The 27,467-nt window shown below is 41.8% G+C and overlaps 1 protein-coding gene across 1 annotated transcript; it reads right to left on the reverse strand.

Annotated features, from left to right (window-relative positions):
- Nucleotides 1-6,767: 6,767 nt before the first annotated feature.
- Nucleotides 6,768-19,853, reverse strand: T265_09523 (hypothetical protein; the record flags this gene model as incomplete). Its single annotated transcript, XM_009175620.1, has 3 exons — nt 6,768-6,930; nt 17,913-17,979; nt 19,457-19,853. The coding sequence occupies 3 exons, from the start codon at nt 19,851-19,853 to the stop codon at nt 6,768-6,770; spliced, it is 627 nt and encodes a 208-aa protein (XP_009173884.1).
- Between the last annotated feature and the right edge of the window lie 7,614 nt (nt 19,854-27,467).

Here is a 27,467-nt window from a genome sequence, read left to right on the forward strand (position 1 = left end):
TGAAATTTACTGGAATATCTAGAAAATACAAACGAGTGTATCATTTCATCAACTTAGCCCTTTGAGATTTCATTCCCAATGTAATGAATGCGCCGTGCGAGCAGACTAGCATGTGCGAACGCGAAGGGCTTTTGCTCACATGCATGTTAGCTGTCATAAGTTGATACCATAGACAATGCACAAGAATTCTTGAGGTTCATCAGCTAGGCTTATTTTCTGCAAAAAATAAGAGTTGGACGCGGACGTCAGGGCTTGAATCCCGTAACGTCGATTTTGTGATTTTATAGCACAAATGAACAAAAATTCGGGGACCCACCTAGGTTGTCTATGCGTCGCTTAGCCCTGTAACGCAGGGTCAAACAAGGTGCCATTGCATACACTCAACTAGTCAACTTGGACATCGAAGAGTAGTACGTCGCATCCTGTCGCTTTGTTAATCAAACGTAGAAACCGCACGATATTTTGCTCTTCTTCTTAATCATCGTTTAATCTAAGGACGTAGTAGTTCTACTTTATAAAGCGTGCATCAGAGCTATACAAACTTGCCACGAATTGCAACCGAAAGTGTGGGCATCCTCAAAGAGAAAAGGTCTCCATTGAAAGCAACTCTTGCATATGAGGTTGCCATGGCGCTAGTCCTCCGTTGGCATATAGGAAAAGTGTCCACCACACATTCCTTAAAAGACTTTGATTTTACGAATTCCTTAGATATTGTATTGCTCCAACCTAATCAAATGAGATTAAGGAATCACCATGTCTTTGTATTGACAGGTGTCTGAAACAGCAAAAATCCGAAGTATGACTATATTCTGAGTACAGCGACAGCATCTACACCTTCATATTTGAGCACCCTTTAGATTTTTTCTTCCGATTAACTGACCTAGATTCATTTGGAAAATACATTTCAATATGAGTAGTCCTCATGGAATCCATTGTGATTTTGAGATCAAAAATTCGAACAAGTGAACTCAGGGAAAGTATTTTCCGTTTACACATTTGTCGTACAGTCATGCTTTTCAGACGTTCTCAGAGCTATTGCGACGTTACGGATGCGAAACTACTGTTCACTTCTGGATTATTTGCAAGCGAAAATTGATGGGGTTCCGATTTGAACATCTGTGATAGATTTACATGCGTAATTCTGCATTGCTGATGAATATAACTGCATATATAACATGACACTTTGAAGTTGGTTTCCAATGAAATACATGGACTTACCGGCTGTCGCACGTGAATTGAAAAATCGCAGTTGTGTCACGCTGAATTTCCGCCTCAAATTCCACACGTAAAATGAACCTCCGTATATCTGAACTATTCATGGATTTCCGGTAATTCCGCATCGTTCCCTGTGGGGATGGAACTTGATGAATCTGTATTTATTAGAAATAATTAAGTTTTATCTGCCACTGCCTTTGATGCGGTTGCTCGAAGCTTGAGGCCAAGCAGCAATGTTATGCGGGTGAGTCTCCTGTTTTTTGTTCAAAGAATGACATTTGAAGGTCCAGGATTCAAACTCAACCAGTAATTAATGAAAACATACGAGTAGATTTTTGAACAATTGTCTGTTTACTTTATAAAGACGCGAAAATAATGCGATACTTAGTGACGAAATATGGGAGGTTGGAAGAACAGCAATGAGTTGTGATTCACAAAGTCATTGTTCGACAACACAGGGCCTGTATGTTTTCGTCACTGAACAAACGAATTAATCAATTGAATGATTTAGTATTTAATTCGTTTACTAGCTTGATTGCTCGTCGTTACGCCCGCTTAGACATCTGTTAGCGGATTCATTCATCAAGTTGTTCCTCTAATACTTCAGTAATTGGAATTATGTGCTTTTATGCATATTTTGTACAACAACTTTGAATAGACTGGATGTTCCGCCATATTCGCCTGGGATTCCACTTCAGAGAACACATATCGGTCAAGTCGCGTTATTTTTAGGTAATCCATTAGGGCTGATCGTGCCGTCCACTGGTTGATATGCATCAAATTCCAGCTGCCTGCTTTCAGCTCTCACCTGGCAAAAAATATGCTCTGCGATGGTACGGCGACAGGAAATTTCCGTATTCATTGCGCTTCACCCCGAAATTCCAATAATGATGGCAAATATTTTCCAACATGAACTTGTGGACTACAATTAATAACTTATTCGGGAAACTACAATAAGGGCTAAGAAGTTTAATCAGTGCGGTGCGTTTCTGTGGACTTACACATTTTCATTGCTGAAAAGCATACGTAAGTGACAAATTGTATGAATCGAAACTCGACATTTAAACCTTTCTGTGAAATCATTTCTGAGGCCGAATAAATCTCACACGTGTCAGTTTCACGGTACATGATGGATGGCCGAAGCATCTGACGGAGATTAGCTTACTGGTTCCCACTTATGTTTAATTTTAATACTTCTAACCTAGAAATCGCATTGGAGACAAGATTTGGCTAATGTGTCATTTGTGTAACATTCTCGTATCTCTTGTAGTGATAACGGTTGGAGACAGAATCACATATGTGCTAACAGAATAATAAACAAGAAGTAATTTTTGAAGCAACTTCGCTTCGTTACATTCTCTCATTGTTTGTGCTGACCAAAGCGGTGAAGATGGAGAAAAGGAAGAAGGCCTAAGCCGAAGAGTTGTTTGCTAGAGAAACACCGACTGAACAGTTACAGACTATTGGTAGTGGAGCAAAACTCTAAAAAGCCAGAAGTAAACCTCACTATAAATGGAACCAACCATAGAAAATTCTCAGTTGCATGGGCAGAAAAAAGCATCGCACCTAAAAACAAAACGGTTCGCATGCATTGCCTAAATGTAACAATAAATTTTCGCACTTTTGTCCAAACCACTTGTCAGCTAATGGCGACATATTTGAGCAAACCAACAATATGTTGTGGCGCGCAGCTGAGAAGACAGTAAGTAACAAGCAATCAATGTCAATGTGAGTGTTCTTCAACCGGACACAACAGCAGCAATTAAAGACGGTTTTGGCAGTCAGTTTTTTTGGAGTCACTTTGTCATTCTGAGATAACCTGAGCACACTGGTTCTGCGAATTCGTTCACGCAGCTGGGTACGAATTGGGACACCTGTTGAAAATGTGGCCATGTGCATGTTCGAAGAAATCGTGCCATAGCAGCTCGTCTCGCCGCGATCAACTCAAATTTTTGCTGCATAAATGTGGAAGCCCAGATCAACACTCAACTTTATATTGGTTCGTTAGAAACGTTAATTTATAATCGTTTACTGTTAGCTGGTTAGCTTACAATCCCGATGTCACCTCAAGGCACTGGCTCATGGCCCAGCGTAGAACGCGTGAGTCTCGATACAGATAATTTGGAAAGCGAGCAAATCAGCGATCCATCATCCTTCATAAGCATGATGCAGATAATTTTATATTAAGATCAAATAAGTCGCAAACGTGGTTAGCGTTGGGCAAAACTTACATATCTCCTGTCCTGAAAAGTACAAATACCACTGCGTTGTTGGCGAAAACGCTCGAATTATTTCCATTAGAATTGTATAAATTCATGCAGGAGAACGGCTGCCAAGTCATATTTTCATTGTTTTTGAGACGCATGGGAGCAAGCATTCGCTGAGCTTCTATCGGGGATCAGCCGGCAGCTATGTTCACAACGTTTGCATTCCGGATTAACGTTCCACAGTGAGTCAAAAAAACGCATTTAGCAACTGAGTGTTGATTGATATCCATAAGTCGGGCATAATTAACCACCCTTTTTAGCTGTCGGTTTTCATTCAATTTTGTGTGTTTTGTCTTCCCCTCGGCTAGTCCATAAACATATTCTTTCAATGTTATGCTTTATAAACAGGTAATTACCAAATTATTGTGGCATTCTCCCGCATCAAATTAAAAATCCTCTACTAATAGGGCAAAAATGTTGTGAGATGCTTTTGAGCTTCTCTTGGAGCGACGAAATATTCAGCCTAAAATCCCCCATAAAATTCATCATGTCAGTAAAACCAATCAATGGAAAAAAGCTGAGAGCCGGTTTGTTGGGAATTACCAGCAGGGCGTACCTCACGAATCTCATTGGGTTTCGAGCACGTGACTATCTGGTCAATGGTTGTACCCAGCCACCTGTGTATGACCTGCTGTTTAGATTGATGGTTCGTGCCAACTTTAATTTAGCACTCAGTACCACCCACACTTCAATCGATGAAACTAAATCACCTGACTCCGTTCTGAATGCGGCCTCGAGCGGCGATTGCTTACAAGAAAGGTTCACTCACCTTGTGGAAATATACACCGTCTGAGCTGATTTTAGACTGATGATGATCTGAGGGGCTTTGATAAGACCAGCGTGTGGTGAAAAACCGGAGACGTTCTGTGAACCTGTTGCAACCACACTGGGATTGATCGGCAGTGCGCGTCTCAGGAAATTCTGGGAGCCTAGAAATAGCAGCCCCAAGTACACTGCAGTTGGTTCGCAGCGAGAGCGAAAGATTATAATGTCTATCGCCCATTTATTGTGGATTCGCTGGGCTGACAGGATAAAATTTCTGACCAGCTTTGCCAACATTGCCATCACTGTCCCGTTTGCAATTTACAAATTCGTGTAAACTTCCCGATTTGCTCGACGGGTTTTTGATAGAAGATTTGGTACAAGTTAGGGAATCCGTACGTTGCGGTGGGCAAGGAAAGAATTATTTTGTATCCTTATTTTTGACTCAATGATTGCGGGTGCATCTGCAATGCTGTGTGACGGGATGGCGTTTCGTGATGCGAGTGATTTGCGCGGAGTGACTGTGTGGAATGAGAAGAAGCAGAAGTATTGTGCTGATGAATATTCCCTCGCGATAATCGCAGCCCTACGTGCAATCGGTTGTGCCGTCGAATTTTCGTGCCATCAACCGATGCTCACCTCTTTTCGAGGGATCTGAATTCCTCAGTCCGCGAAGGTCTTTATTGGACAGGGACATCCCGAGGTCACAGTTAGCGACTTGCATTTGCTTGCACTCTGCGTGCTTGTGACACTCTTATGCGTAGCACATGTAGTTGAGTGTACATTTTTGCCATTTATTCTCACACCAGACACAGTATGACGGGCATTCTGTGCGTGGTGTGCGAGTCTTGATTGCGCTAGCGCTCGTCGCGCCTTACAGAGCGTTCAGCATTGTTTGTTTTTTCTTCGGTTGTTAGTCACTAGACGCGTGTTTCCATACCAATCTGTTTACATAATTTGTGGTTCATCTCACCTGACTGGAACTGTTGGCGTCATGAATTCGAATAACACGTCATATTCTCCTGCTAACCTTCCACACTCGTCACTTACATACACTTTGTTGCTTGTGACCTTGCTTTTTAAAAACAAATGATAATAAATGCTGAATTGCTCGCGTCGCCGTCTTCCTAATGGGGTTGCATTTTTGTGACACGTACCACAACAACAGGTGTGTCATCAAAGAGCATGACCATATTTCAGTGAAAAACGATTTAATATTTTAATATAAATAGTAATTTTTGAACTCTACTTCTCTCACACTTACTCTGGACCACTTTTTATTTTGCAGTGGAAAAAGGGCAGAGGGATCACATCACAGAATACGACGAGATTTTTTGAATGCTGAAAGAAGATGTAGATTCTTTGATATAGTGAGTTGCGACAAACCGTATTATTCATTATACGGCACGATGAATCCGACAAACCCTACCGAGAATCATCAGCTGCAGAGACCACGCTGAAGCTCGGAGTTTCAAACTCGTGATCTCAAATTTAGCGTGGCCTTCCTTTATCATCCGAAATGATGGAATAGTTTCTAAATTGCTTGAACTGAGTACATTATTCCTTTGCCGCAGAGTTCACATTTACGCATCACGCGAACGAGGTGGCCTCGACTGGTCCGTCGTGTGGGGACTTCACATTCCGAAAAATTTTGGACTTCGAAAAAATGTTATTCGCGATTTTAGTCAAAATCCACATTTATATTTAAACGGAGACTACTCATGCGAGGCTTCAACTGGATTTAATTGTTTGCCGTTGGTGTTATGTGCTTCGATTACGGAAAAAAATTAAGCCCTTAGAAAATGCAAAGACGTTTTGGCATAAAATTCGGGCAAAGTCAAATGGTCCATAAAACTTACCGAATACTATTGAGTTCAAAGAACATCCCGAGGAAGTCATCCAGTATTAGAATCAAGCAAAATCAATACATGAGTGATTTAAAATTTTCCTTGGGTTGATTCCGCGAAACCGAAGCAACGACATTCGCGCTCAAATCGATCATAGTTATTCACTCACGCTTCGAGGCGCCTTAAGGAAAAAAACATAAAGTAGCATCTTTTTCACTATTTTCAAAGTTCAATATAAGATTCGAGTTGTGCAATGATTTCTTTCTGTGTGATTTTATTAGGCACGGGTAAGCGAGGACAAAGTATTTTGTGCTTTTGGCGGGCAAAAACGACTGCCCTCCGGTGAGGTTTAGGTCGATGGGAGAAAAGTCGCCTATTTGTACAAAGAGGCTTCTTCCAGAGATTTCTACAAAACGTTTTCATTGGATGAGTAGGTCGTAAAACATTGGTAGGTAGTTCAAACATTTTTGATGGGTTCAATAAAAGAATATAAGTATGCCCGGAAAGCGAACACAAATACATGCGACATCTGAGACTTGCTGAACAAATCGTCTGAAATGAATGTCATGAAAAGAAACCGGGTTTTATTAAGAGAACCAGCCCTGAACGTAACGGGACTACATAACTGCCAATGGAATAACCCTTTTTTGCTGAGACAGAATTCATTGGTTGTTCTTCACTCGCCCTTGAACGGATGGGTTGTATTCTTAGTATCACTCTTGACCGCTTGCACGCGACAGTGATCAACAGAGTAGCTGGCTCGCACGTTCACTTGACTTTTCTGGTTTGGCCGAGCGCACCAGGCAATCAAGCGGCTATCCAGACCGGGGTTCGCGGTACTAAGAAGGAAAATGTGGCAGCAGAACCCGACACAACCGATTTGAATCCCCTGCATTGGTATGCACGTATTATTATCTAAAAGCTTTTCATCGTTTGCTGATGTCGTCACTCCGGTAAGCCCAGAACAATGAAGGCAAGCCTTAGAGTAGTGTTTCACACAGAACGCATAATCAGTGCACGTCAACGGTCCCCCTAGGATGTAAACTCAGAAAAAGTGACATCGTGGCAAATGTGCCAGAACTGCAGATGCGTTCGATTCACATACTTGAAAAGGCATATACTTCTCCAATAAGAGCCATATGAGTCTGGGCGCCTGGAGGGATGACGTAGTGACCGCCTTCATGGTTCCGGATGATTTAACCATCACTCAGGATATCCGCACATACTGGAGCCACAAACGCCTGAGACATGCCGGAGGATTCCTCTCGTTACGTGAGTTTTTCCATACAATCGTGCCACGACGATCCTTCATGCGGTGTTGCTTCTATCCTGTGAGCTATTCAGTGCGTTTGGGCTTTCAGACCAATGGCTGATTAGACAGAATGGTCTGCACCTCAAAGTTCTCGACCAAAGGAGGCCAAATAAATGCATTTCAGACAAGTTCTTATTAAAGAAATTCTCGAATCAACTAGCTTCGAACGAGCAGAGCAGTTTCATAGACAGGGTTATCCAGAAAACTGCTAAAAGTTTTTGAAGGTGTTTTCTGTTGGGCCCCTACAGTTTTGAATATTATTCACATGTAAAAACAATATACAAGTTACTTACACACTTGAGCAGCTTTAATGGAGTGCAGTAATTAGAAACACGCATAAGAAACTTGACGCATGACATCTCCTAAAATTTTGGACAGGAGATAAATTTTGGCCCGTTGAGAGGAGAACGAGACGAATGAGGCGGCTTCAAATATAAAAATAATCAAAAAATGGTAGAACAAAATTTAGCCAAAGTTATGTTATTTGAATGTGTATGAAAATGTGTTTGCTTACAGTATTGGTCAACTGAAAATAATCAATAATATGTGTTACCTTCAAACAAATGTGTAACTTTTTACGGTATCCAATAAATTAAGGTGCCGTGGAGGTGAAACCGGACTCATTGAGTTTTCGATAGTTTACTATCCTTGGTTAGTGGCGTGTAATCTTAGCGTAATTGTGCTGTTGAATGGTTGGGCAAATTATATATCGTAGTAGGCAACTACGAATCCCGATTCCCATGCTCTTGTAGTGAAGAATTTGAGAATCTCATCCCGATGTATTCATCGGTGATATAAAAATGCCACGAGCTTTTAGAGGAGCGTGGCAACTACCTAGATATGATTAATTTTGACGTGTACATTGATCTGTCTCTCCAGATATGCCCGAAAACTTTGGTATTGAGGTATGGACAGCGGTTTGAATCGGTTTGGTGTATTCGCATTTCCTGTTTGCAGGTGGCTACATTGCTTTTAATTAGATGAGTATGTTCAGTATGACCAATGTTCTTGTAGCACGCCCAGGAGAACGTCGTTGTTCGAATCTTGATAATTTGGGTGGGCGGTAAGGAATCGAGCAAGCAAAACTTTGGTAAACATTTTCAATCTCTTACAATACAGGCAAATTAAATGCAAATTGAATGAACAACTAATTGCCTCTGAATAGCTGTGGACCTTGATTCAGAAACTGCTTGCATGAATAACTCAAGCACTGATGAACACGCGTCGCGGAGCTAAAAATTAAGAAAAAGGGTAACCGAGGGTTTTCTTCCTCCATTGAATGAGAAGGGACGTAGCCATGTGGCTAGGGTCTAGTGAAATTCAGGGGCATCAAATCTAGGGGTAATCTTAAAGAGTGCAGATCATTTCCGTGGAACATTCTAGTCGTCGTGCAGTTGTCGAGCGATTATTTCACCAAGCTATCTTTTGGGTTAACATCCACATGTTTGTAGGCAAGATAAATTCCACAGTCTATCGGATTCCTTGATGATGCTTATTGTCCAACAACTGTTGTATTATTTTCCTCTCGAGAGTCAACATCAGCATGATCAACAAATGCAGTTGAGGATCCCAGATGTCTTACGAATGGTAGTCGCTGAAGCGAGATTTTGTGGAAGGTGGGCGGTATTGTCTTCGTTCACAAAATATCGAGGACGTTTTGTGTCACAAGAATCAGCCTACACGTATAAGCTAACTGAAATCCTTGGATCTTAGGAGAATATGCACCCTTGAATATATCAGTTTTTTGAATGACGCCGTTATTTCTATTTACATGTGACATTCATTTCGCTGTGACTGTGCTCATGAGCACCAAGTTTTAACAGGTGAACTTGTTTGGTTGGCAGAAGACACAGTTCTTATAATTTGCTCAAAGTGGCCAGGTTACTATGCAAAATTTGAGCAACTTGCATTCAAGTAACAATTTGTCCTGTTGATGATGCCGGTTAATGCAAATTAAGCCGAGAACCGCTTTACAGTTATTTCGCTTATGTTGCATGCAATCGGCGGTGCGTATCTCACAAATTTTCTAGGAGACAAATGTCAACAGGTAGCCTGTTTAGCCAAGTCGCTATTATTACTTTCTTCCAGACTCCTTTGCTGGATAAAAAGTTTGCCGATCAGTGGTGGCATCAGAAGAAATCTGGGGGACAACTTAGATGAGTATAAAATAAGTCGAGCCTTATTGGCACAGCCGGTCAATCAACTGTCTCCAGAAACCGAACAATTTACATGTATCAAATACGGTGCCCAATTCCTTGCTTAGGTGACTTATTGACTTGGGCCTAAGTAGCGCGCAATCAACCGTTGCACCTGTGGAATTCAATATGACTGTAGGTAGAAATTTGGAAGCTACATAGTAGCCACTCTTGCCTGGCAACATCGTAAGACGCTGCACTGGAAAACGTTCTGTTTACATAGTTTTAAGTAGCAAAGATGTTGAGACGCAAACTTACTTACTGAGCACGAAGTTTCTGGCACAAATCTTGGCTTCATTTCTCGATTTCAACCTTTTGGCGTTCATTCCGGCAGGGGGTATGGCAAACAAGCACCGAAAAAATACTAGGGCCAAAAAGCAATTGCTACTCTGACTGTCGGAGGGTCTAAACTCGGCTGATTTTTTATATTTTTTCTCACTATATTAATTAAAGTTTTACATCAGAGCCGCATATCAACCATCTTTTGTCAGCGTTACAGCATGGTTGAAGTTAGCGTCATGTAGAAATGTTCTACAAATTTGGCTCGTTATTCAGGACGCACTTGCCTCCAATAATGGCCCGGAAACATCGGTGGTCTCTGTTTCTTATTCAGAATAGAATCTAGCAACTGATTGATTAAAATACCTCTTTTCCCCGCCAGAAAAATGCTTGTTCCAGGGTTTCTCATTGAAAAGGACCTTAAAATATGATGCCGGATAGCTCCTACAGAGGGTCCCTGCTTTGTAGTATTCCACATAAATGTTGCGATTCCAGACTACATATACCCATTTGCCGTCAATTATTTCACACGGAGTATTATTTGTCCTACCTATTTTGCATTCTTGGAGAATTGAAACTTCGTTCACAATAGTGTTGATATCCCTGAAAAACAAACAACGTTGCTTGGTTAAAACCGTACTTTTGAGCGTGCGTGACTGAATTAAATGTCCAAGTTGAGTGGACTTGCCAGCGTCTAACTGTAGCGTATTTTCGCGCTGCGGAAAGGTGATATTTCCCACACAAAGCGTGCGCTTTGTACTTCGTTTAGATACAAGACTTACCTTCCTTGAGTGCTGAGAATTAACGAAATGTCAAACACCACTTTATCATTGCGTTTTTTTTCAAAAAATCGCGGGGTTGCAGCCGGGAATACACGTTTTTTTATTTTGTTGCGTAATCCAATGTCATGAGTAATTTTTTGTTCAACTAAACCTATCTACCCTTATGTTTAACAAACAGAATTTTATGCACTGCATACGGTATTTTGATGGAATGAGCTCAAATTCGCTGTAGTCTTTATTCAGCAACTTCGGTTTGAGAAGGATACATCTAACGGGTAATTGATGAAATGTTTTCAACTGACTGTTTTGACTGACAATTGACAGGTATGGTTACTTAACTTGTTGTCCATGGCAAACTGCTCTTTATTTCCCAACTTCCCAAGGTTGAGAACCTCAGAATTACAAGGCAGGTCCTCCAATCATCAGGTCTCATTCTTGAGCTCAAGCGCTTGTGCTTGGCGCCTGGTAAATCCAGGTGAGTCCATTTTTCCGTTTTCTATGGGCAGTGTATTTCTATGAAATCTATCCAAGTCTATCGATTTTCCAACAATCAATCGGAGATCAAAACCCTTTTCGTTACCATACGTACTTTTTCCAGGAACTATGGAGAACAATTTAGACATTGTGTGTCATGCATCATTCTGTTTGTATCATTCATAGCAACTGGAGGTTGGAACAACTATCGCGGAATTTCGAATCTGTCTGTCATACTGCACCGACGAAAACAAACTGGTGCAATGTATGTAAAGCTTGGATACCTTCTATTTCATGATTCAGTAAACTTTGTCAATGGGTAAAGTTTTTTGGATTGACGGTTCTCAGCTTAAGTAACTTGCGTAACCATCATCCAACTATTTGCTTGTCTTGAAAACATTTACGAATATCAGGAGTATCGTTCCGCTGCAGGCTGAATAAAACACTGTGAAAAATGTTAAGCTGAAATCTGAGGTTGAGAACAATTATTATCCAACCAGCATACGATTAACTCTTTAGAGTAACAGCGAATCTTTCCAGTTCATGTGACAGAGTCAGCCGCAAATGGCAGCAGGTTTGGCCGCCATCGAAGCTCTAGAACTAGGGACGGAAATTAGCCCACGCACTGACCTTGGGTCAGTTAACAAATTCAAGTGAATTTCACAACAGCTTTTTGTGAATAAAGGGTGGAATGTCAAATTAATTCGCAATAAAAATCGTCGCACGCATTTCGGGGCTGCCTCTCGAAGTACATCGACGCCACCAGTGTTTCTCGAGTGTTACGCAGAGGTATCATCCCGGTTACCAGTCAACAAATTTAGAATGTCATAATTTCTTGCTTACTTTCAATCTAGCTATTTAATTCGGCATCATATTGCAATAACAACTGGAAATTCACGTGCCTCTAGCCCTAAGTTCCTGACGTGCATTGTAATGATAATTGAGTGCACAAGTCATCAAAAGTTTGCTCACAGTTTAGAGTTAACGAAGGTTAAATATTCACATATTTAATGACTTATATCATTTTCAGTACAGTCTAGTGCCAATAAGCTAAAGTGTACTTGGCACAATGCCGCAGCGTTGCAGGATAAGAGCCACGCTATTATTGCGAGCTGAGGAAACGCCAAACACAATGCGTCCGTAGATGTTTGTGTCGGAAATGCGCCCCGAAAGAAAAAATAATGAAGTTTACTTTCTACCAGTTAATTATTTCATTATCACTTACCCGAAATGATATCTTGACAGGCAGAAGTTACAGAATGTCAAACGGTTAATTTCCTCATCATTCATCGCTTAATGAAATACAGTCGGATATCTCACATACAGCTATTGAGAATTTAGCTGGTTACATATGAGGGAAAGGGGCTTCCACTGCGGAAAACATCAACTGAATTGTTACAGACTATTAGACAGGGTAGCACCTTGTTTATAAAAAGTGAGGATCCTTCTTCTCTAACGCATCTTTCTGAACCTTTCTGGTACACTTTGACTAACATTCAAGTCCAAACAAATGCTCCAAGGCGCTGGTGTTATCAGCCAATTAATTCGGGCGAATCTGTTTATTGTCTATCATCCCGCTTCACACCCTATTCGTGAAGCAGGAAAGTTGTAACAGGAAGAACCACGTGCACCTGCTTGTCAGTAGGATAGAAGGTAGCTTTCGCTTTAGGCACTGCAAGCCCAAATGTCGACCACTCAGAAACACGAGTCATTGTCCTCAAAGGGTACGCTAGTTATGGAAAATATTGTGGGGTCTCAACTATTCAGGAGACTGCTATAAAGCTTGGATAACCACATTACGGAGTGCACGTTCTGAATGGCCCACCAAAATTCCTTGTGGAGCTTAGCATTCAAAATGCTTCTTTTAAAATTATACATTTTTCAGCTTCAGAACGTTGCCGAACCTGGAGTTTAGTTTACTAATCGCCTGTGCGTACACTGAAAACAAATATCATCAGCACTTAAGCCAAACATAGATACAAATAATTTGAGAATTTTTAAGCACATCTGTAGAAATCAGATGGCTTCCGAGTAGTGTATCGGTGAAACAAACATGTGTGTTTTCCGACATTGTTTCTTAATAACAAGGAAAAGTTTTTAGGAAAAATTGAATGCCAGACGGTATTTTTCACCAAACTTCCTGTCACTTATGCGTAAGCACGCGTTTGTCCACAAACACGCGGAAAGTGAGACTAACAGTGCTCCACTTTCAGAAATTTATGCACGAAAAAGTTTCCAACTTGCAGCAAGTCTTCTGCGTACACACCATGCTCGTAAGCGTGGTTGTTTGCTATGCGGTCAACAGTTAGTTTTTGCGGCCGATCCTGTGACGCCTTTTGATCCGCCCAGCAAGTAGATTTTTAGAACAAACCAGGCACATTCTTAATACCCACTCAGCCAAACTTCTTATCTGATTTTCTCGTTTCTCTGGACGTTGGGTTTACCGATTTCTGGATAGCTTACGGTATTTCACTTATCAACAGGGAACCTAGACTTGGTGAGCCGGTTCACATTCTGCATTCACCAGACTGACTACAAACTGACAGTCGGCTTTTGCAAAATTGACAATTTAGTAATACCGCAAAATATCTCAGGAATTTGTACCCTTCTTGGCAAATTATGCGAATGGATATCACATCAATAAATCGATCCAAATCGGAAGCAGCAGGTCACAACACGTTTCTCAGTGGAACTAATTTTATTTCGATTGCATGGCGACTTCAAATCTTACCCTCGATCGCTGTTGAGTAAATATGGATAGAGGATTATCGTGAAATCAGAAGTACACAACAACTGCTTGAGACAACAACAAAACCTGATTCCATTCAGGGTGCCATGTTTAGGTGGCCTTCCAGATAACTAACAGCGACATGTAATTTGCTAGCTTTTGACAACCGTCCAGTAGTTTATCATGAGTGGCGCCTCGGTTATTTTTTCCATCGATGCGCAGACTGTGACGGCTTACGAAGCATCAGTGTTGAATACGTCAAATTCAAAGTTACGGGGAAGAAATCTAATCCATTTTTTGTTTTCACATATGTCGCTTGGTTTGCCAGAGCCCACTAGTAGTTTGCGTAACTCAGAATAAGATGGGCCATATTATTTCCACGTAAAATCCGCCTTCTCCGAGTCCGATGAGTAACTTTCGGATTGTCACCACTGTCAAGTCGCAATTCACCAATGTCTTAGCTTCTGAAGTGCAATGCAAACAAACTGTCAGCGGCGGCTTGAAACTGCAAACGACCACTTGTGTTGAGATGAAATTGCTCACAGAGGCCTGATCTATATACCCCTCGTTGTCGATACTCCTGCAGTTTCATCTGTAGTTATTAGCGTAATCAGCATGTTTCTCTAGAATGCCTGGTTCAGGTTTGACCATGAGTTCCTTTTAGGGAACTGCGACATTATGAACTAGTGTACTTTTTGGAGAACCAGCTCCGAACGTGAAGGGACCATATAACGTCCCACGGAATAACCGGTCTTTTTGGGACTGACCTCCTGGTTGTTCTGCACTCGAACTTGGTTGATGAGTTAAGAACTTAGTATCACTTTTCGGCCCATTTGTACGCGACAGTGACAAAAAGGTCAGCCGGTTCGCAAGTTCATTGACAATCTCCGGTTTAGCCAAGCGCACCAGGCTATCAATGGACTATCCTAACCGGGGTTCGCGGTATTAAGAAGGTACCAGGATGATTGTGATCCACAAGAAGTAATTCACCTGTTCTATAAGACAAAACTTGTTCAACCTTATAATCTGTACTCTTCAGAAATGAGTGAAATCCACGCCCGCATTTCTTCAGGAAGGAGCTTGGCAAAATCTACGAAATTTGTTTGCCACTAATGGCTTACTTTCTGCCTTTGCAGCACCAATGTAACATTTGGCCTCAACAGGACACAGGAAAATGTTAAGGAGTAGAATTATTATGAATGTATTTCCCAGCAAGTTGAAATTTGTTGCCACTTTACTAGGGGACTGAAATGAGAGAGTGGGCATTTTGGCCATTGGGGAATGGTTAATAAAACTGTATATAAGTGATTGCTGATCACATAACTCACTGCTGAACACCATATCAAGCTAGCAGATTAACAACCGCTTTAGAAAGCGATTAACTTCGGACGCCCAGAGCCTGCGGACATTAAGAGGTCCATCGGCTGGTGTGTCCTCATGCACACTAAATCAACAGATCATGCATCATTGGCATTTCAGCGAACCCTGTGGATTCACGTGCGTGGTTTGAAGAGAATTGAACGTGCTTCGGACAAGCGGAGAAGCCCGCTACAAAACTGTTAATATACTGGGTGTCGTGCTCAAACCATATAGCGTCGCGAAAGTGCCAATGGGTGGGGGGTGCCGATAAATTGAACTGTATTAGTTGCACTCAAGTTGTGCCCTTGGGTCGATACAACAAGAACTGTGGAAAACGCAAAATCATTTTGTTTATAACCTTAGAATATTCCACAGGGCCTGATTTTCGTAGCACACATTACCGTACAAAGTGTCGCAAAAACCATTTTTTGTAAATTCAGCGTATACTTAATGGTAGTTTAGTTAAGCCCATTGAAGTCGGGATGCGAAACCTGATTTGACTGCTTGCTGAACAGTGTTGTTTCCCGTTCGCGTATCGAATTCAGATGTGCTGGCAATGTGCATAGCAAAACAGCATAGGTGGAACCTATGTTGGTGAAGCTCTACCCAAAGCTTTCGCGGAATTCAATATGTTTGTGGATGTCGGTCATCTCACGCTGATGTCAGGCTTGTCACAGCGAATGATTCCGAAGCTAACTACTATTCTATTGTCATGTATTATCGAAATATTACTATACCGGTCATGAGTGCATGAATCACTTACAGCAGACAACATATGTTTAAATTGTTCAGTCGAAATGATGAAACCAATCAGATACCAAAATGGCCTCCCAAAGTATTTAAACCTTCGTGAGCAAAATGGGCTAGTTTGGAGTGCCCTCGTGAGAGGTACGCATTTAGTCAACACACCAGTTTGGCCAGCTGGTTGCGATCCCGTGGGATATGCATGCAGTGACAAGATGAATCAATAATGCTATAAAAAGCCACATAGGTGCACGCATTTCCCAAAATAAAACTAATTTGACCTGGTGTTGGTGTAAAACACATTTCTTCGTGTATTCAAAAGGAGTCTGAATGCTGGACCGCCATAATTGACCGAATAACGTTCTTTTTTCTAGCCACGTCGGATTGCATCGCTTTGTTACCGTGGAACGTGTAATTACTCTTCTGGTTACAGCCAAGAACGAAGATATATTGGGCCCTAATTTACCTGGCCTCCGATGGTCAATTAATATGAACTATCGTACAAGGTACGTTCAACCAACTACCAGTATTACTGCAATCGAATATTTATTACAAACTTTACCCGTGGCATAAAATGTACTATTGCGTGCCATAAAAGTTCTTCCCTGATAACGCACCATACCACAAAAAGCAGTGCAACCGTTTAACAAATCATGTGGCAAGGCACATTTCTAAAGAACCAACTTCAAATGAGCGAAACCATTATCAAGACATCCAGCACGGGGAAATATGGGTCCCATGTGGCACATATCCAAAACATGAGTAGTGGTGACAGCAAAAGGAAATCAAATACTTGCTATTTAGCAAGTATTTTACGTCCGGATGTCAACCGGTAAACCTGAAGTTCCACTTGTTTTTGTCTAGTTAGTATACTTGTAAGAACTTGAATATACCAGATTTCCCTATGGTTTTGGCCAATTAAATTCTAGATACGCTCTGATGGGGCTTAATCTGGTCAGTACCAAAGAGTACTAGAAACTTTTGGAAACTTCTCACCAGACGTTTCGTATCTTCTTAGCTTACGGATTAGTTGACGGCGGTAAATTTTTGTCGCTTTTATAACACGTGAACTACGAAGGATGTATTTGTTTATCCACCCAGTCACTGGTACGCAAACCTGATTTGATTGACTAAATCGAGAATTGTCTCTATGTGTTACTGAGGTTCAACTGCAGGCATCGAATGAATTCGAAAATATTCCGAATGTGACTGTTCGTCATGCTAATTAGTTTGATTTGGTATTATGGAAACAAAAATGGACTGGAGGTTTAGTCCCCACTCAACCTGTAACAAGCTTTGCCCCTATCGGGTAACGACATCTTCGTAGTATTTTATTAGAATTTGAGATTTGCTCTTTTTGGTGTTGAGTGAGTGACACCTTGATTGCAGTGTAATCATAGGTTGCCAGTTTATTAATCTGTGGGACTACCACATATATACATATTTCCATCATATATCCTAGTGACTAGATAAATTCGGCAGGGACTAGCCAGCGAAGGTTTCTCTCGAAATTTCATAAACAGATCGGCTAGTACAAACGTGTTGTATAGGAAATCCAATAAAGTATTCTTCATTCTGCCCAACCTTCCTGATTGACTAGAAAATAGAAAAACCAATAGGGTAAGATGTCTGATTTCATTACAATGCGCTGAGCCACTGAGAGTAAATCCATTTCCTTTGTACCCTTTTTAATTTGATGACTGATCACTGGTCTGGCTGCCAATCACAAAAGAAAAAGGCGGCTAAATTCTTTAATATATTAAAACGGACATATCTTGCCCAGATCAAACACAACTTCACCAGACGATGATCACCATGATACTTCATAAACAAGAGATTCAGCTGGGTTCCAGGTGAGGTTTTGTCAAAACTAAATTTGTAAGCATATGGGTGAATTTCGCTAATGGTGAGCAGTTTCCTCAAGATTCAACAAACCCTTGCTCCTCACTGCCGATCCGATTTGCGGCTGCACATGTGATTTTTGATGTGGTTGGCTGCGGTTACAGGTAACCGTTCTAAAGATTAAATGGAGTAATATTATTTGATCTCACTGATCGGGAGACTGACCAAGTTAGTCATTTGCAAATCACCGAACAAAAGTGGAGGATTAACCTGCCAACCGTGCTCATTTGACAGAAGTACGAGTTAAAACTCTAGAACGTGAAGACTGCCGGCTTCATTTTGGAGAGTGTTTGGTGCCTGAACTAATCATATGGAAACTTGAATGTAAATGTGCACAGAGGAAGTCATTGCGTAACTAATTACTCGTAAGTCTAGCGAAATACCTCCTTTTCAAAATAATTTGATTTTGGGGGGGATGACGAAAGTTTGCTTAAAAGTCATTGGAGGCCCACGACCGGCTTTGCTCTTCTACAAGTTCAACAAACAGGCGCCGACCCGAGATTTAATCAGACCCATGCTCGAACTAAGCATTTTTTTACACAGTTTGACAACTACCCTCTTGTGCACAATCATTTTTGCTACAAGACTTAAATAAATGCAGCTGAATTTCCTGTTTGTTGTGATCCACTCCAGGTAAACGTGTCACAACTGTTCGCTTGTTTTTCAGCTCTTAAAATGTCAGGTAAATCCTGTTTAAATTGTGTTTGTGTGCAGAGGGAGACTGAGGTCAGCTTATACTAATTTTGTTGTTACCGATGCGCTTCTGAGCAAGACCGTTGAAGATCGACGATGATGCAAGTAACACAATCTTTAAAATGTCAATCCTGTTTAAATTGTGTTTGTGTGCAGAGGGAGACTGAGGTCAGCTTATACTAATTTTGTTGTTACCGATGCGCTTCTCTTCTGGACCGTTGAAGATCGACGATGATGCAAGTAACACAATCTTCAGCGCAATGTTCCTCATTAATGCTGGAGACTTGAGCACTTTTAATGTGGAACTGATTGACTTGTTTCGTAAGATTTTCTTACGTGTCTCACGTTTTGTGGCTTACAGTGGTGACCCTCACTGCGAACTGTATTTTGTGTCTGCCGCTAAAAACGTGCAATCGAGAGGTGTTTTTCCGCCTCAGTGAACGCCATTTCGGTAATTTTTCGAGCAGGACAGTTAGTAATTAGCCACATGACAAATCGTAAGAATTTCAGTCCTTCGAGTAGAAGACTCAGTTGTACAAATCGCGAAATATTTCACAAAGAACAAGCACAGCAGAACGCAGAGTTGCCTAGTCGGTGAGTGACTGAACGCAATGGATTACAAATTCGTAGACAAAAAATAGAAAAATACCGCTTTCAAAATTGCGGGATTAGCACATTCAAGGTAAATCAAGGTAAATCAAGGTTATATTGGTGTGAAAAGCATTTTGCTTTACAATGACCAAAGGATATTGGTGTGTGTGTGTATGTATACATATAAACGGAATGATATGACATATATGTTCTGTTGTTTGTAATCTGCATCTCAAATGTGGATGAGGGAAGTTGGGTGAGATCTTATGTATTCGTCAAGCGAATGCTTGAAAGTCTCGAGGTTACCACAATCCACAACAGATGTTGGTAGTTTGTTCCACGTGAGGGATACGCGGACTGAAAAAAAGTAGCGCCGACAGTTAATGCGGGAACATGGAATGTCAACGGCCAATGGATTCCGTCGGGTCTGTCGGGCCAAATTAACTGTGAACAAATGTTTTAAAGGGTGATTAGGGGTGTTTATTATCTTGAACATCAGGATGAGGTCTCCTCGTATACGCCGATAAGTTAAATCAAACAAATCGAGTTTACGTAGCCTTTCACTGTAGGGAACGTTTCGGAGGCCAATGACCAGCTTGGTCGCGCGGTGGTAGATACGCTCTAGCAGTTGTGTATCCTTTTGCAGCCATGGAGACCAGGCTTGGATCGCGTATTCCATTGTCGGCCGGAGATATGTGTTCATGATAATAGGGAGAATTTCAGGCGTAAAACGATAAAATATTCTCCTAAGCATCCCGAGCAGTGCCGAGGTCTTGCGATATACTGATAGACAGTGTTTACTCGGCTTCAGGTTGCTAGAAATCCAGACGCCGAGGTCTTTTTCCTCAGCCACCCATTCCAGTTCATTGGATCCCAGTTTGTATGGGAAGTGCTAGCTCTTCCCCAGATTTATGAGTTTGCATTTCTGGAAATTCAGCGGCAGCCGGTTTTGGATGGACCATTCGTCGATTCTTTGCAGATCTTGCTGTAGCGCATCACAATCAGCCTTTCCATGAATTTCAGACCAGATTTTTATGTCATCAGCAAAAAGTACGGTTTTGCACTGCAGAAGTTTCGGCAGGTCATTCATGTATACCAGGAACAAAATTGGACCAAGAACCGAACCCTGAGGGACACCACTTGTGGCGGCAATTTTATCGGAAAACGCTCCATCGACACGAACTTGGACCGAACGGTCACTCAAATAGTCTTTCAGCCAGCTCAACAGATTTCCCGTCACGCCATACATTTCAAGTTTCCGAAGAAGGATACTGTGATCGACTCGATCAAAGGCTTTGGATATATCCAAGTAACAGGCATGTACAGTAACTCCCGCATCGACTGCTCGTGTCCAGTCATCGAGTGTCACGAGGAGATTGGATAAACAAGAACGATTCTGTCGAAATCCGTGTTGTTTATCGCTCAACAAGGAGTGAATTTCAAGGTGCGATTTCAGGGCTTCTGCTATAATTCGTTCCATTACTTTTGATATTACTGGGAGAAGAGTGACAGGTCTGTAGTTAGATGCACACGTTCTGATACCTCCTTTGAATATGGGGGCTATTATCCCGCATTTCCAATCCTCTGGTACCAACCCTTCTTCCAGAGAACTAGCGAACAGTTTAGCCAGAGGATAGCTAAGTGGTTCAGCGCAGTGGCGCAGAAGCAGTGGTGTAACGCCATCCCCACCAGGTGAAGTGTGTACCTGTAAGCCGCGAAGGTGTTTGACAATGTTAGCCCGATCAATATGCACGTCCGATAAAGTTTCGTCCGTTAGTACCTCCACAGTTTGTATAGGAGCGCGGGTATCTTCAGGAGAAAACACGGAAGCATAAAATGTAGCAAGGGCATTAGCTGTTTCAAACGCATTTGCAGTCATTCCCGATTCTGTCTTTATGGCAGATATACCTGGTTTAACTTTAGCCTGCACATTCACGAATTGATACAATAGTTTGGATACAAGCCCCAACACATGCTTGGGCACTTCTGACAGAGACACAAGTGCCCAGTAGGTTTAATTGTGTACTGACCGTTCAGCAGCTAGAAATTCAGACGAATAATGAATAAGCTTACGAGTATGGTGCAAGTGGTATACGAGTAGATATTAGAACTTACTGTGCGGGCCAAGGTCTTCCATATCCATCTCTGGAGACAACAAATGTGTGAATTAAACTGATTGAATTGGTGCTACCAAACCGGTGGTTAGCATCTGAAATGCCGAGCTTAACACTACGAAATGATTGTACTAATCTAGCAAGAAGTACCCTCACTTTTATATCAGGTGGATTTTGATCTGTTCGCCGTGCCTGGTAATTGACTTGCAAACGTTTCGTTACCATTAGAGGGATATTCTCAGTGCACATTTGGGTGGATACGTCCCATTTGCATCCGTGCATTCACTAGGTATTCAAAGTCACTTGGTGTAATTTCTGGTCCGTTTGCGTTCATGTTTGCATTGTGGTTTGCTTTTCATCAAGTGGACTGGTCAACCCGATCATTTCTTTTTCAGTGAACTTCTCCTCCGTTTCGATTTGCCTCTTTCTTGATTCGCATTGGCGAAACGTTTGCAAGAAGATTGCCATGTTCTGTGGTGGCCAACAAAAAATAAGCTCATCCGAGCTACCATCATTATGATGCATTGCCTCCCCTGTCCACATTTATTATTTTCTTCACACTAAGTCTTTCAAATAAATCATAGCTGCACGCAGTGAAGCATTGGTATTTAAAAATCATATCATGCCGCTGATAATGATGAGCTTGACACTGATGATGATGATGATGAGAATGATAGTGATGATGATGATTATGGTGATTCGGTGGTAATCTCGTATGCGCCCTGGTTTGGATGGAAAATCCCCTCTAACAGAACATTTTAGATGATTTCGCTGTTACATATTTCGCGTTTAGCTTTAGTCTCGTGTGAACTGGTTTTTGAAGTACTTTCCTAGCCGTTGTGAATGGAAAAACAGTAATTCATGCGGGTGAATGCATTTACCCCGGTGGCAGCAGTGTACTTTGTCAGAATGTGCTAAACCCGCAAGTTTGAAAGCGGTAGCCTTCTTCTTTTTGACTACGAATTTGTAATCCATTTCGTTTAGTCACTTACTAACTAGTCAGCTCTGCGTTCTGCTGTGCTTGTTCTTTGTGAAATATTTCGCGATTTGTACAACTGAGTCTTCTACCGCGGGACTGGAATTCTTACGATTTGTCATGAGGCTAATTACTATCACTTCTGCTCGAAAAATTACCCAATTCGCGTTCAGTGAGGCTGTAAAACAACTGTCGATCGAAAGTGTTTAGCGGCAAACACAAAATACATGTGTTTTATCGACTCACCTATACCTGCGCAGTAACGCCCACCATTGTAAGCTACAAAAAGTGAGATACGTTAGACAATCTTACGAAACAAGTCAATCAGTTCCACATTAAAAGAAGTGCTCAACAGCATTACTGAGGAACATTATGCTGAAGATGGTGTTACATGCATCAGCGTCGATCTGCAACATTTTCGCTCAGAAACGCATCGGTAACAACAAAATTAGTCTAAGCTGACCTCAGTCTTTGACAAATCTTTTCGACAGATACGCTCACTCTCTGCACACAAACTCAATTTCAAAAGATTTTAGCTGACATTTTAAGAGCTGAAAAGCAAGCGACCAGCTGTGACACGTTTACTTGGAGTGGATCACCACAAACGGGAAATTCAGCTGCATTTATTTAAATCTTCTAGCAAAAATACTTGTTTGTGCACAAGAGAGTAGTTGTCAAAATCTGTAAAAAATGTTTAATTCGAGCATCAGTCTAATGAAAACTCAGGGACGGCGCCTGCTTTATGAACCTGTAGAAGGGCAAAGCCGGTCGCCGGATTCCGATGAATTTTCAGCAGACTTTCGGCAAACCCCAAAATCAAATTAGTTTGCAAATAAGTGTATTTCGCTAGACTTACGAGTAATTTGTTACGCAATGATTACCTGGGTGCACATTTACATTCAGGCTGCCAATTGGTTAGTTCAGACACCAAGAAACTCTCCAAAATAAAGCTGACAATCTTCACGTCCTACAGATTTAACCCGTACTCCTGTCACATGAGCACGATTAGCAGGTCAACTCCTCCACTTTTGTTTGGCAAATGACTAACTTGGTGAGACTCACGATCAGTGAGAGCAAATATTATTAATTCATTTAAAGTTTACAACGGTTACCTGCAACCAACTAATCACATCAATAATCACGTGTGTTGCCGCTAAAAACAGACTGAGCCTAAACGCGAACTGGTGGTTCGCATTCCTCTGCGACCAACTGAATTGTATTTGAGTGGGGAGTTCATTTAGCCACCCACAGGGTATATCGTACCGAGTTGCTCAGTGAGTAGAGATCTGGCGAACATGGTCTCCTAGTTTGCCAGGTTGGAACAACTACAGTGACTTGTTTCTTAAAGATACTTGTATGTGTGTAGTAGAGCCAGATAGAATGGGTGCCCTGGCATCAGACAAATTTCGTATACAAACAAGTTAGAACCAAAACTAATATCACGCCACATTCGAAAGGCTAACAGAACCCATGCTCCAGTTGATGGCCTTCTTGCACACTTTCCGTTTTACCTCGTCAACCCTACCCCAGCCCGATTTAAATGTTGTGCCCAGAGGTTCCAGTATTAGGGCTGACCGCTTTGTTTGTCATGCATTATACTCAGCTGCAGCTTGGTGCATTCGAGTTCACAACAAATTGGAACACCTGTATTTTTTTTAGTCAAACTACGAAACTAGTCTACATAACTAGCATTATAATTCGTACGCGGAGACTAGCTCTTGCACCCACACTAGAGCAGAACACAAGCTTTGCTGAATGAAATGAACACTACTTTATTGGACTTACGGAGTGCATCTTTCTGATTATCAGCGTGCAGTCTTTGGGCATGCTTCTTGGAATTAATGGAGTAGCAATGGAGAATTTTGCCTACCTCGGTAGTTGTACTAGCACTGACTTGAACGTCCGAGGTGATCAATGCATGAACCTTGGTGTTAGGATGCTTGTTTGCTGATTCGAGTCGCGTGAGGTGTCAAAACAGGATGCCACTGGACCTTCGTTAACGCAGGTTTCCGGCCACGTCAACGGCTGCATCACTATATGGTTGCGACGCATGAATTTTTCGGACGATGTTTCAACGTAGTCTACCTTCCCTGACTTCTCAAAAATCTTGCTGGTGGCAGGTGCCGTCGCCGAACTGACAACATTTCCGGGTGCCGTCGACGACAACATCACGAGGTATTCGAGAAACGGTCAATTGTTTGTACAGAATGTACTTTAGTCACGGAAAACATCCATTGCAATGAACTCAGGTGACGCGGCCTTATGCTACGCATGTCAACACATTGTCTGCTGAGACGAGTGTTTTCCGTGCCTCATTCCAACAGCGAAAACATCGGGATGGACAACATGTGATATGACGAAATTGTGTGAGAGGGATTACAGTATCTAGGCGGTGTTGGTGCGTTACACATTCCAGTACAGGGGCTCCAACAACCTCTTCCATGAGCCTGGCTTTGGGAAAAACGACAAACAAAGCCTAACCAATGTCGACGGCGTTCGTGCAATCAGGTTCGTTCCAGTTTGACTACTTGGGAAGATGTAAGCACAACAACAAGTTGACAAAACATCCCGCCTACCTTCATTCAATGTTTTTTACTTTCTCTTCTCCACAGTGAATGAAGCATTATGGTTGCACGTCAGTGAAGCATACGCGTCAACACCGATGTCGCTTTCTCTAGTGATGATGACTGCCATTTTGTTTAGATGTATTCAATGTTCTTTCTCTTCTCCACAGTGAATGAAGCATTATGGTTGCACGTCAGTGAAGCATACGCGTCAACACCGATGTCGCTTTCTCTCTCTATGATGACTGCCATTTTGTTTAGATGTGTAAAGATAAGATTCAGCTAATGCCGCTAGACTTTTCGGTCACATAAACTGATGAAAATAAGCTATCTAAGATCTTCTCATTTTGGGTGCTTAAAGGCTGCGTTGACACCATAGGGGTAGGCAAAACGTGTGTTGTTTAATGAAGTGCATCATCTCTTGGCTTGTTAATCGGCGACGTCAGGAGAACTTCATCTCTACTGGGATGGCAATTTTTTATCCCCGTAATCCAATGGGCATGATACAACAGGTGCGTCTTGATTGTTCATCTGCTGCAAAGCTGCATTTATTTCCAAGTGCGTGTTCCAAAAGTGATAGGCTGTTTTCCTCTCGGAAGCACGTCTGCCAATCTAAATCGTATTCGGGCACCAGAACGAGACTGTAGTTCAACCTAGCCAGCCAAACTTTGTTTCTACCTAAGGTCATCGGGAACTCAGCACTGACGATGAACAAATGGCGCCTCTGCGCCTACTCCTATTTATTTCTGGATACTCACAACATAGTATTACCTGGCAAATCCGTGTTATTAGTTGAATAAACAATGTTTCATTGATGGTTGCCAAAATGTGGTACAAACTGTTAGTTGGTTATCCCACATTCCATGTCCTTTGGAGTTTAGTAATTACTTGGTTTAGCATCACTGCCCAACCAAAGTACCCTTGTTTAATCATACTAGCATTTCATTGGTGATCCATTATGCATGGTTTCTGCGAACACCTTGTTTCGTAATCACACCCACATGCAAAATTTTATTCAGTTTACAGTGGTTATTGTTCTCCATGCATGCAAACCTACCACTCAGGCTACCTCCTCTAAACGAGACCAACGTTATCCGGCTATCAACGTAGGGCATGGTTTCAAAAGCGAGCAATAATAGTACAAATGTTACGTCAAAGTGCATACAGGAAAGTCGCTGATATCAGGTGATCCACGAACAGTCGAAAATTTTCAGGTTTCGAAACCTTCAACAACACGGGATTTTACAGTGACGGGTTCACAAATGCAACATTTTTAATGGGCCCACGGCCGCACAACTTGATGCCTTTAATGTGTGTGCTCAATTCCCACGGATCCTGCATCATCCGCGCGCCGGTAATCGGACGTCCGATGCCCGTGGAGGTCTCCTGGAACAGACACCACACTTTGGCGAAACCAGAGTGTGTGAGGTTAAAACGGGTGCTTCCACACTGGTTTTCTATACCGGCCCACTCAGTTGGAAGATTACATTTGTCGTGAATAATTTAAATTAACGAACCAAAAAGTACTCGAAAAAAAGTGTGGTGAACAGGTGTATAGGTCAAACACAAATACACAAAAGCAGGTACGCACAACAAGTCGCTCTAGATATCCGATCACTATTTTTAGTTTGCACAGTGTTTTTACAAGGTCTTTCCGTTATACGAGTTAAAAAAATGTTCCCCTTCAACTCGTTGAAAAATTAAGCCACGTCCAGTCAAAATGGCGCAACCGGGAATTATAAGAAACGTAGGAAAGACCGGCTAGTTGTGTGTCAATTAACTTGATGATCTAGGCAAATATCATCACAACTCTCCATCCTGGGAGAATTATGGCGATCAATGTGTTGCCCATATTCATTACGTATAGGTTTGACCCATTCAAATGTCAACTGGTTAAACGTCTACAATTGACAGTTCGTTTTGTGCGAAATCTTTCCAGGATAAATCACGCGTATCTCAGGTGTTCTCCATTGTCGTCTACTGGAATCGGTCTTCAGCATTTCAGTTTGTCACAAGGAATAGATTAGCTTAACTAACCTAAAAGGAGCTCAAAATTGCGTATGGTTGACAGATGTATGCCCATTCCTTCTGGGGAAATTACGGTGATTAATGAGTGACCCGTATTCATTACTGATAGGTTTGACGCAGATTACGCATAAAACATTGGCAGCACATTTGTGCGATACCATTCGAGAATACAACACATGCATGACAAGTGTACACCAATGTCGCCTACAGATACTGAGCATATCACAATGTGGCAATATGATAAGCATGTATTGGGCAAATTGAAATATCGTAACGAACCAATTGAGAAATTATTTGTGCGTGAGGGAAAAACCTAAGCATCGATTTGCAAACAGCACCTCCGAATTCATATAATATTAATAGCGTATTTCCTATTATTTGTGATGGAGAACTCTGTCCCAGATCTTCAATTGGTCCCGGGTTTTAGCTGATAAAATTATGCCTTCGGTGAACCTGAGCATTTATTGTGTTCAGTGTCACGCTAGAAATCTGTACTAGAAATTCTGAGATATAATGAACCACCTAGAAATCAGCGCTTCATTGAAGAGTTTAATTTTTCATTCAGATCTGTCTACATTGTCACACGGAAGTACCAGTTTGCTGGTCGGAAACGCCACAAACTACCCAAAATTGTT

Source organism: Opisthorchis viverrini (genome assembly GCF_000715545.1).
Source record: "Opisthorchis viverrini unplaced genomic scaffold opera_v5_285, whole genome shotgun sequence".
NCBI classification, from domain to species: Eukaryota; Metazoa; Platyhelminthes; class Trematoda; order Opisthorchiida; family Opisthorchiidae; genus Opisthorchis; species Opisthorchis viverrini.